Raw genomic sequence first — 12,629 nt, forward strand, 5'->3', positions numbered from 1 at the left:
AGTGTATATACAAAAGACATGGAGAAGTAGGTATTCACACACTTGGACACATTTGAAGGAAATAGCCAACAAAAAGGTAAGCAACAATGTGCTTATTTTACAGGTCAAGCTTAGTTTACAGGGTCACTTTTAGATTATAAAACAATCATATAGAACAGTTATGTGCATTGTTATTGTGAGTGGAAGAATCATTATGATATTATCTGGTGCTATCTGTGTATTTCAATTGTATGATTTATTTGGCATACAGATTTTTTTTTTTCGTTTATTTTAAATAAAGTAATAAAGTGTCTTAGTTTAGAGTCGTTAAAATAATATGAATAACAGAGGACTAAACTTAACCACTCACAAATAAACTACCTGCACAAACAACTAAAAGTAGATAGAAGAAGATGCCAGTATATTGAGAACAATGAGAGATGTATGGTACTGAACTGTATAAAAAGAGAGGAGAGGAGCCAGCTTATCGTATTGTTGTGATACACATGGTGCAGAGGTCTGTGTCACAATGAAAATTATAGACTCTAACTAAAGAAGAATCCAGTGATCAGAGTTATGGGTGTATCATTTGCCTACATCTTCCAGTTCTGTGTGATCCTGCAATGTATGACACTCTGGAGATCAGGAATGCAGAGTCCGGCCTGTACCCTTAGTCATATTCAGGTATTTGATGAATTCCAATATTTTCATGATGGAGATTTGATCATTGGAGGAGTGTTCACTGTGAGGTCAAAAACAGAAAATCTACATTCACCGGAAGAAAAGACATACAGGTATGTAACTTACTTGCTAGGAAGAGAAAAAAAAGTGATCAGGGTGACAGAGAACAACAAATAGGACTTTACACAATGATTGGAAGAAATACACGTTATGAAATATTATAAGAGTGTACAGTATATAATGTATATAAAATGTCTGTTCATTTACATGCAAACTGATCTATTACTTTTTTGTTTTGTTTTTTTTTTTTTTTTGCTGTAAAAGTGATCACTTTAATGCTGTCAATGGATTTTTTATTTTATTTTTTCCCAGCCAGGTAGATGGAGGAATCCTCCCCACTGAGACATTGTATTCTGAAAGCGGGACTCTCCACTGTCAGAATTCACTGATTTTTGTTTTACAAATCCTCTGCTTTCAGAAAATAGATTCTGCTCTGGGGGTTTTAGGTAATTTTATAATAAAAAATGCAGATTTTAACGTGTGTGTGAAAAAATTAACAAAAAATCCTCTAGAGGAAGGAAATATTTTTGCAGAAAGTGTTAAATGCACTCACAGTTTAATTCCAATTGTTCTGTTTTCATTCTTTTTTTTTTTTTTTTTTCTTTTTTTTTGTGTAAATAATTTTTATTGAAAATAAATGCATACAATGTAATTGCACAAACGTACAAAACTGTGGTACATGAACAAAGTGCAGGATCAACGTTAATACAGAAATGCAGGTTAAACTCAACCTAGAATGGGGAGTAGGGAGGGTAAGGGGGTAGGACAGGGTAGGACAAGGGAAGATATGGGTATGGCACATATACATCAATGACAGGAAAACATCTCAGATCAGAGTATGGGTAGAATGTAAACACAATACAATAGCATTAAACCCTGGTTAGGAGAGAGCCCAAAAGTTCCAGTGTGTATTGAATGCCTGTAGTGTCAGTTGGTTAATTGCAATAGCCTTTTCAAATTGGTAGTTTATCTTTAGTAGGTTGACAACGTCCGATAGATTCGGTGCAACTGGGTTTTTCCATCCGCGTAGGACTACCGTTCTAGCCGCCAGTAGAACATGGGTAATCCATGGTCTGAACGTGACTGGCATGTCATCTATTCCCAGGTTTAGTAACGCCAAAGCCGGGGATGGTGACATCAGACACCCCGTATGAGAGGACATATAGGAGAACACCTGGTTCCAGAAACTACGCAATGAAGGACAAGACCACAACGTGTGTAACAAAGTGCCCACTTGCGTGCAATTCCTCCAGCACAGTTGGGAGTACCTTGGAGAGAAACCTGCCAGGCGGAAGGGAGTGTAGTACCACCTATTTGTTATCTTGAGGGTCATTTCCCAGTGGTTGGCGCAGTGGGAGTATTTGTGAATCGAGCTTAACGCTCTCCCCCACTTGGAGATATGGAAGGCGGTAGCCAGATCTCTATCCCATTTGAACATGTGCATAGTCTTGTGGAATGTCATGTTGTCTAGTAAGATATTGTAGTAGTATTAAAGTTTGGGGGGTTTTGGCGTTGGCGTTGTAAGTAGGTCCCATAATTTACCATCAACTAGTATTTTGTTTAGAGGATTAGACATAAGGAAGTGTGTTATTCTAAGTAAATGATAAAAGGAATGATACGGGAGGTCATATTTGCGAATCAGGTCAGAGACTGGAACAAGAGTATCACCGCTGTAGAAGGAATTAACGGAGATAATACCCCAGCGGTGTAATAAATGGATGGGGATGTCAGGTATGTGTGGTTGGAGGGTAGATATTGGTAGAGTTGTCTCAGGGAGTACGTCCTTTTCATTGAGCGGAGCTGGAGAGCGACGCCACACCCGCAGGGAAGCTTGCATAGTAGGGGAGAGGTCCGGCAGGTTCCAGGCCTTCCATTTGTCGCTTATAAGTAGATTTTTAAGGTCCGGCGTGGGTGCAACATCCCTCTCCAGATCCACCCAAATTGGAGGGTCTGACGTGTGGAACCAATGACGCATTTGCGCCAGGATAGTGGCCCAATAGTATGATGGTATGTCCGGGATGGAGGCACCCCCGAATTGCTTCTTCCGAACTAGGGTTGAGAATGCACAACGTGGACGTTTGTCTTCCCAAATGTATGACATCAGAGATCTAGACAATTTGTGAAGGTGTGTCATGGGGAAATGTATGGGAAGTGCCCTAAATAGGTATAGTATTTGGGGTAAAATAAACATTTTATATGCTTCCACCCTGCCGCTCCAAGAGAGCCACAGGGGGCGCATCCGGGAGATATCTGCATTTATTTTCGTGAGGATCCTGGACATATTAACGGTTAATAGTCGAGCTGGATTAGCAGGAAGATCTATGCCTAAGTAGTGTATGCTGTCCGTGGACCAGGGAATAGGGATAGCCTCCGAGAGGTTCTCCTGAGTTTCTGTGGGGACTCCTATGTTGAGGACCGTGGATTTGGACGCATTTAATTTGTAGTAAGAAACCTTACTATACGTTAGGAGTGTCGCGTATGCCTCGGGAAGGGAAATCTGCGGTTGTGTAAGCATTAAAATGATGTCATCCGCGAATAGATTTACTTTGTGATGGTATGATGGGAGATTGAAGCCTGTGATTTTAGCATTGGAACGGATGGTTTCTGCCAGGGGTTCTATGACCAGGTTAAAAATTGATGGTGAGAGGGGGCATCCCTGTCTGGTGCCGTTTGTTATGTGGAATTGCTCGGATAGTGTACCCGATGTGTACACCTGCGCTGATGGGGACGAGTATAACGCCGTAATTGCAGATAGTATAGGACCCTTAAATCCGAATTTTAGTAGCGTAGCTCGCATGTACCCCCAGTGGACCCTATCAAATGCCTTTTCGGCATCCAAAGTGAGTAGCACTGATGGGGTCTTAGACTTGTGGGCGAGATGCATGATCCCTAGTATCCTCCTAGTGGTGTCCGAGGTTTGCCTACCTGACGTGAACCCCATTTGGTCCCTATGTATAAGAGAGGGTAGTATACCTTGTAGACGTTTGGCCAGGATACGCGCATAGATTTTGGCATCGGAGTTCAATAACGATATGGGGCGAAAATTTGCAGGGGTGGTGGGATCCTTGCCTGGCTTGGGTAAGGTGACAATATGGGCCCCCAGTATGTCCGGGGGAAGTGCAGATACTTCCATAGCCTTATTGAACACCGCCGTTAGAGTGGGACTCGTGAAGGGTGAGGTGATTTGATAGAATTCGTTAGAGAATCCATCCGGGCCGGGCGATTTACCTTTAGGTAGGGTAGAGATATTAGATAGGACTTCGTCCAACGATATCGGGGAGTTCAGTGAATGTAGTTGGGCTTCAGTGAGTGAAGGTAGGGAGACAGCGTTGAGAAATCTATCAATGTCTGCTGTGGTAGGTTGGTGTTCGGTCGGGTCATTTTGGAGGTTGTATAGAGCACTATAGAAATTAGCAAATTAGTTTGCAATATCTTGTGGGTGCGTGATTTTGGATTTAGTCAGAGGATGAAATAAGTGGGAAATCCTGGATTTGGCCTGCTTTTTTTTTACTTGGTTGGCTAAAAACTTCCCTGCTTTGTTGGCCTGAAAGTAGTGCTGTTGTTTGAGATATTGGAGGTGCTTGTCGGATTGTTCTATAAGTAGGAGCCGTAGTTCTTGCCGTAGTTTGATCAGGGCAAGTGAGTCAGTGTCATTGGGGCGGGTTTTGTTCGTAGCTTCCAGTCTATGTATATCGTCTGTCAGTGATGCAACCTTGTCTCTCCGCTGTCTCCAAAGCCGCGACCGCTGCTGGATGCACACCCCTCTGATGAAGGCCTTAAGTGCACCCCACAGCACCCACGGGTCGGAGACAGACGGTTCGTTAATTTTAAGAAACTCCTGTATTTCCCTAGTCAGTCTAGTGCGGCACTCATCATTCTGTAACATACGTGTGTCACAACGCCATACATTTGTCTGGCAGGATCTAGCGGATTCCTCTATGGTTAGCTCCACCACCGCGTGGTCAGACCAGGTGATGTCTGCGACCACAGAGGAAGTCGCTTTGTTCAGAAGGTACATATCCACAAAAAACATGTCTATCCTGGAGTATGACTGATGCCTCGGAGAGAAGAACGAATAATCCCTCTCCGCGGCATGTTGACACCGCCATACGTCAAATAACTTTTCACAGTGGAGAAAGGCCCCCAGTGACTGTTGTCGGTCCCTGGGGGACGCCGAGGAGTCCAACCCGGGGTCGACAACAGCGTTGAAGTCCCCACAAAGCAACACATGACCATACTTAATGTTGTATACTTGCTTAAGAGTTCTCTTCAAGAAGCGGAGTTGGTGTGTATTCGGTGCATATAGTACACAGAGGGTCATTGGCAGTCCGTTGATATCGCAAGTTACAATTATGAACCTGCCCTCCGGGTCTAGAACAGTTTTGTGGAGGGTGATCGCCAAAGAGTCCCTAAATGCCAACATGACTCCCCTCTTCTTTTCCACGCAAGAGGCAAGTAGGATTTGGGGAAAGTTCCTGTGGGTGCATTGAGGCCTGTTTCCTTCCTGAAAATGCATCTCCTGCACAGCCAATATGTCCGCCTTACGGGATATCGCTTCCTTCCACAGGGAACGCCTCTTTGCGGGGTGGTTCAGTCCATTAGCATTAATGGAGATCAACTTAATGGTCATGATAAGTCACAAAAGTCCGTTGCGCTGAGAATCCCGAGCAGTGATCATAGCATATGTTCATGAGTAGTGTGCCATCCTTATTGTCCAAACATGTCGTGAAGGAGGGAAAAGGGGACAAGGGTGAAGGGGACAAAAAGCCTAAAAAAAGGACTGTCTCGGCAGTCCGAGAGCGGAACTGTCCGCAAAAAAAGCAATGAGGGGCCAGATAGATTGACTATCAGTGGCCTAGGACAAAATTGTGTGACTTCAGTCGCGAATAGGGCTAGAATATGCAGAATTCGACCTGGAGGGCCTCTTGCGGGACGCCACCTGCCACTCACTGTCCATGGGGCGTAGAGGCATAGACAGAGGAGATGGAATCTGATCCGCTGGCAGTATGTGCCATCTACGAAGTACAGAGAGGCCTTCCTCCAGTGACCTGATAGGTACAGTAGATCCTTCATGTGTGACCAGAAGGGTCACCGGGTAACGCCATTTGTGTTGCACCTGGTGGTTACGCAAGGCTTTGGTAACAGTGGCCAGATTACGTCTGGCTTGTAATGTGTGCTTGGACAAGTCCGGTAGCAGTTGCACCCCTCCATAAGGTTCCGGTAGCTGGTTAAGTTGTCTAGCTGCTAGCATTATGCGGTCCTTTGCGTGGAAAAAGTGAACCCTCATCAGTATGTCCCTAGGCACTTCCCCTGCCAAAAAGGAGGGCTTGGGTAGTCGGTGAATTCTGTCGATCAGGAGCTCTGATTCTGGCAGAGAAGGGACCAGTAGTTTAAACAAGGTAGTAACAGCAGCAGTTGTGTGGGAGAGACCGATTCCGGAACACCCCGTACCTTAATGTTGTTGCGACGGGATCGGTCCTCTAGGTCAGCAACCTTATTTTTTAGCCAAGCGATTTCATCGGTTTGAGTGTTCGTTCGATCGATAATCATGTTAATGGAGTCAGCATGTGTGGAGATAGAGTGTTCCACTTGATCTATCCTGGAACCCAGGGAGGAGAGCTCAGATGTGATTTGTTTGGTCTGTAGCTGCATGTCAGCTTGCATAGAAGCTCTTAGGGAATATAGCATATTTTTCATAGAGGCTTCTGAGATCGGGATCCCTCCAGAGGAGCATGTAGAGAATGGATCCACAGGCAGAGAATTAGAGGCTGCAGCTGCAAGTGAGGGATAAGTAATGTCCATACCTGGTTCCATTGCTGGGGGAGGAGGAGAGTCCCTGCGCTGCCTGGTCTTTGCTGGGCTCCTGGAGGACGGAGAGGGTGGAGATGGTGAGCCCGAAGATTGCCCGCTGTCTGGGTTTCCAACTATGCGGCGCTGCGGCGGGGCGGACGGGAGATGCGGCAGTTTGTTCATCGGAGCCGGCCCTTGCTTCCCGCGCTGCCCGCCTCTCAGATCTCCGCCGCCATTTTGGCGGAGTCCGGGCGCCTGCGAGATGAGGAATCCCGTCAGTTTATTCGACTGACCGCCGTCCTTCTTCCTTCGGGTCATTGCTGTTGTGCTCGGGTGGGTCACGGAGCTGGTCCGGCGTTTCAGGGGTATGTGGAAGCCCTTGTAGCGGAGATTGTCCCGGGTGGCCGTACGGAGCTAGCCTAACATGCGGCCATCTTCCGCGCTGGCAGCCACGCCACCTGTTTTCATTCTTTATAGCACCATACATGCAATCTGTGCTGTTATTATTTATATTTATTTTTTTTTTTTATTTTTACAAACTCAAACACAGGGCAGAGGCGAGGGTTCTTATACCAAATTGTTTTCATGTCCTTTATGTATGTTTAAAGGTTTTAAATCTGAACCCCAGGCAGTTATAAAAGACACAAATCAATGCATTTCTATATTAAATAGTACATTCTGACATTTGTTGCTTACAAGTTAAAAATCAATATTTTTTGCTAGAAAGTTGCTTAGAACCCCCAAACATTATATCTATTTTTTTAAGCAGATACCCTAGAGAATAAAATGGCGATCGTTTAAATATTTTATGTCACACAGTATTTGTGCAGCGGTCTTTTAAATACACTTTCATGAATTAAAAAAAAACCAAAACAGTGAAGTTAGCCCAATATTTTTGTCTAATGTGAAAGATGATGTTACACCGAGTAAAAAAATACCTAACATGTCACGCTTTGAAATTGCGCACACTTGTGGAATGGCAACAAACTACGGTACTTAAAAATGTCCATAGGCGACACTTTAAAAAATGTTAACGGTTACCTGTTTAGAGTTTCAAAGGAGGTCTTGTGCTAGAATTATTGCTCTCACTCTAACAATGGTGGCAATACCTTGAACACCATTTACATATGCGAGCATGACTTACGTATGTGTTCCCTTCTGCGCTCGAGCACGGAGGGACGGGGTGCTTTAATTTTTTTTTTTTTTTATTATTATTTATTTTATTTTATTTTATTTATTTTTACACTGTCCCTTTTAAAAAAAAAAAAGATCACTTTTGTTGCTGTCACAAGGAATGTAAACATCCCTTATGACAGTAATAGGCAGTGACAGGACCTCTCCCCTCCTCTGAACTGAAAAGCATTCAAAAGCCAAGTCTGGCTCTTTTGATTACTGTCATTTATTTTTAAATCTGTCATGACATTGCTTCTGGGTTTCTACACCGGAGACCTAATCAAAGCTAAATCAGATTATGGCTTACAGCTAATGACAACCCAAAATTCAGTATCTCAGAAAATTAGAATATTACATAAGAATTTTTAATACATAAACGTTGGCTTAGTGAAAAGTATGTCCATGTACAGTATAGTATGCACTCAATACTTGGTTGGGGTTCCTTTTGCATGAATTACTGCATCAATGTGGCGTGACATGGCATGGAGGCGATCAGCTTGCGGCACTGCTGAGGTGTTATGGAAGCCCAGGTTGCTTTGATAGCGGCCTTCAGCTTGTCTGCATTTTTGGGTCTGGTGTCTCTCATCTTCCTCTTAACAATACCCCACAGATTCTCAATGGGGTTTAGGTCAGGTGAGTTTTCAGATATAAAACAATACAAACTCCTTTGAAGTCTATGGGACTCGAACTTCAAAAATCAAAAGCCCTCATTTTGAAGGCTTAAATGCAAGTTTTTGCCCAAAAAAGTGTATGGTGGTCTGGGTACTGACTTGGGGAACATGTAGCAAAGCAAAACATTTTTAAAAAATGATCATTTTTAAAGGAGCACTGATTTAATGTTTTTAATGAGGCTTAAAGTGAAAACTATAAAAATGAAAAATTATTTTAAATATCATGCCTGGGGGGGAGGGGGTCCCCTTAATGTGCCTAAGAAGTAGTGCATCTGTATGATGTATGTAGCCTGCTGCAGCAATACTGACATTTCTAAAGGAAAAAAATATCATATGCAAATATAGATACAAATTTCAAATCGCATGTACTTGTCATACAGGTGCAGAAAAATCGGGCCTTGGTTGTTGGTGGTGCCTGAACACCATGACCCCTCACAATTACTCTTGCTGGGCGCATGAACATGACCTGCTGGTAAGAATTCCATACAAATTTGAAATTGGCAAATATCAAGTGTTGTATGTGTTCTTATCAATGATCTAGTGGGGGCACTGTACTGTCATCTGACCTGGACAAGGTTGGGTGTCAGCTATGCAAACCTGTTGGAGTGATGGGGACCTAGAAGGTTAGTGTCGTCAGGAACTGAAACCGAAATTTGGGCCTTTGGTGTTGGTGGTACCTGAACACCGTAACCCCTCACAGTTACTCTTGCTGGGTGCAGGAACGGGACCTGCTGGTAAGAATTCCATACAAATTTGAAATTGCATGTACTTATCATACAGGTGCAAAAAATTGGGCCTTTGGTGTTGGTGGTGCCTGAACACCGTAACCCCTCACAGTTACTCTTGCTGGGTGCAGGAACGGGACCTGCTGGTAAGAATTCCATACAAATTTGAAATTGCATGTACTTGTCATACAGGTGCACAAAATTGGGCCTTTGGTGTTGGTGGTGCCTGAACACTATAACCCCTCACAGTTACTCCTGCTGGGCGCAGGAACGGGACCTGCTGGCAAGAATTCCATACAAATTTTAAATTGCATGTACTTGTCATACAGGTGCAAGAAATTGGGCCTTTGGTGTTGGTGGTGCCTGAACACCATAACCCCTCACAGTTACTCTTTCTGGGCACAGGAACAGGACCTGCTGGTAAGAATTCCATACAAATTTGAAATTGTATGTACTTGTCATACAGGTGCAAAAATGGGGGCCTTTGGTGTTAGTGTTGCCTGAACACCATAACCCCTCACTGTTACTCTTGCTGGGCACAGGGACAGGGCCTGCTGTTAAAAATTACATACAAAATGTAAATTGTATGCACATGTCATACAAGTGCAGAAAAATTAGACCTTGGGGTTGGTGGTGACCTAAATCAAAAACATTGTTGGAAGCTAGCAGAATCAAGGTTGAGGAATAGGATAGGCAGCATATGCAGTCTTCAAGGGATGGCAGACTCCTAGCAAATTCAATCAGTTACATCAGCATCAGGGTATTGATAGCTGCTGTTGATCCAGGACTGATTAATTTTGATAAAAGTCAGCTGGTCAACAGAGTCTGTGGACAGACACACTCTTTTGTCCGTCACAAAACCTCCAGCAGCACTGAACATCCATTCGGAAAGCACCACCAGAAGCAGGACAGGCCGGTAGCTCCATTGCATATTGAGCAAGTTCTGGCCAGTGTTCCATCCTCAAGACCCAGTAACCCAGTGGATGCTCAGTTGCAAAGCTCTCCAAGTCTGCTCTTGCCCCTAGATAATCATGCACCATATGATGGAGATGCTGCCGATGGTTGCTTAAACCTAACAGCCCTGGCTGCTGCTGAGGACTAAAGAACTATTTATAGGCATCGGTCAGTTGGCCGTCTTCTCCACCGCTCCTCCTTTGGCTGAACGATGCCTCAGAAACACATCCAGAGAATGTTAACCTCCCAAAGTCTGGAAAGGTTTTAGTCAGTCAGGCGGTTGGTGGGCAGGTTGAATTCCGGTTGAATGTAAGATAGCCCAGCACTGGTATTGTATGAACATCGGAAATGGCCACAGACTTTTCTGGCCTGCCTCAGGAGATCTTGGAAGCCTGGGAATCTTGTTAAGATATGCTGAATCACCAGATTCAGGACATGTGAAAAGCATGGAACATGTGTCAAATGTCCCTGTCAGAGGGCGGAGAGAAGGTTGGTGCCATTGTCGCATACAACCATTCCTGGCTCAAGCTGTTGTGGCGTCAACTTAGTGCTTAGGGAGCACTGTTGTTTCAGAGGACATTTCAGCAGAAGAGGACATGGAGGAAGAAGAAGAGGAGGAGCAGGTGGTGTAGCCAGATGGCAGAACCAGCACCAGCTTTTTGGAGGTGTGGTGACAAAACAAGCTGCAACACTGAACTCTGTCCTGCATCTTTCCCAGCTGCCAGCAGAGTTACCCAGTGTACCATGAAAGAAATGCAATGCCCCTGTCCATGGGAGTCTACCAGAAGAAAAGGCAGCAATTGTATTGCTAACAATTTGGCTAAGCTAGCATTAAGATGCTGAGCATGTGGATGGCTGGGACAGTATTTCTTTCTACAGTTCAGCAAGTTGGGGTAATGAAATCTGCCTGCTGCTCAAATCAAGTGGTGGTGTACTGCTAGCAGATTGGGTGCCAGTCTCTGTTACACTCATTGCTATACCATCATCCCTCTCAATGCAGATTTTTGAGAAGACATGAGGTATAGTAGGGTTAGAGATCCCAGATGAGGAGCAAGGTGAAGTATGCTTGTTTTTATCTTTATGGCTCTTTCAGATGCTGTTGCCAATGGACTGCATAGCAGGTCGTCACATTTCTTGTCAAGCATGTGGTGCCCAAGCGGATGGTGTTCTGGCCATGCTTGATCTGCTTCAGACAGGTGTTGCAAACAGCAATGCTGCGGTCTACTGCACATGTGCTGAAAAAAGCCCACACTGACAAACTTTTGGAAGTCCACGGGGAGTTTGCAGCACCCTGCACCTGTGGAGCTCTGTGCTGTGATGCAATAGGTTTGCTACTCTTGGAGCACATAGCAGCCCCTGGAGCACATCCTGCCTCATTGGAGTTGTGCCTCCTCCTCCTCCCCCTCACTTTCCTTCTCTATCCTGTCAGGCACCCAAGTACAGTCAGTGACCTCATCATCCCCTCCCTCCTCATCACAGGAGCAAACTTGGCAGTATGCTGCAGCTGTAGGAACATGACTGCTAGTTTATTGTCCATCATTGTCACCCCCTCTCTCCAGGCTCATGTTATTCCCTTCATCAACCTGGGAACCAACATCGCAGCATTCAAATTGCTGCGCATCCTCCAGCAGCATGTCACTGACTCTATGATGGGATAGTTCAGGTGACTCCTCCATGCATGATGGTGGGGCGACAGAAGGAGTAGCTGTGGAGAAGGAGCCTGTGGAAGGGGCTTGCTTTGGCAGCCGTGCTGGAAGGCAAACTAATATGAGCCTGGGTGTCAGAGGATGAGGAGGATGAGGACAGCTTATTTATCCTCTCCACCAGCTCTTCTACATTTTGTGACTGAATAACACGGCCAGCACTGGAAAAAAAAAGGACAGGCGTTCCCCACCTGCTGAGGATGCACCATGTCTGTGACCACCAGTTTTTACTGTGGACACAGAGGCTGCTTGCCCTCTTTTCATGGTTTGTGAGTGTCTGCCTCTCCTTTTCGGCCTTTTGGACATGATGTGGATTTTCTGGGGTTTTTATTACTTGTTGATCAATATATAAATATATAAATATATGTATAATGCACTGCTGAACTGACCAATAGATACTGAATGGCCTGATATATACTCAAGTGGCCTATATATCTATATAGATATCAATACATGGTCTATACTGAAATGACCAATAGATACTGAATGGCCTGATATATACTCAAGTGGCCTATATATCTATAGAGATATCAATGTATGGTCTATACAGATCTGACCGATAGATACTGAATGGCGTGATATATACTCAAGTGGCCTATATATATTAGATATCAATATATGGTCTATACTGAAATGACCGATATATACTGAATGGCCTAATATATACTCAAGTGGCCTATATATATATAGATATATATATATATTACATATCAATGTATGGTCTATACTGAACTGACCGATACTCAATGGCCTAATATATACTCAATTGTCCTATATATATATATATATATATATATATATATATATATATATATACAGATATCAATGTATGGCCTATACTGAACTGACCGATAGATACTCAATGGCCTAATATATGTTCAATTGTCCTATAT

The 12,629-nt window shown here is 44.1% G+C and overlaps 1 protein-coding gene across 1 annotated transcript in view; it reads left to right on the forward strand.

Annotated features, from left to right (window-relative positions):
* Window positions 1–555: 555 nt before the first annotated feature.
* The window catches only part of LOC309567541 (vomeronasal type-2 receptor 26-like), a gene marked incomplete at both ends in the record, with an annotated part of 298,253 nt that continues 286,179 nt past the window's right edge, over window positions 556–12,629 (forward strand). Inside the window, one exon of the mRNA XM_082272924.1 lies at window positions 556–773. Coding sequence (XP_082129050.1) covers window positions 556–773 — 218 coding nt within the window. The remainder of the gene's footprint in view (window positions 774–12,629) is intronic.

This window comes from Pelophylax lessonae, assembly GCF_965119305.1.
Source record: "Pelophylax lessonae genome assembly, chromosome: 1".
NCBI classification, from domain to species: Eukaryota; Metazoa; Chordata; class Amphibia; order Anura; family Ranidae; genus Pelophylax; species Pelophylax lessonae.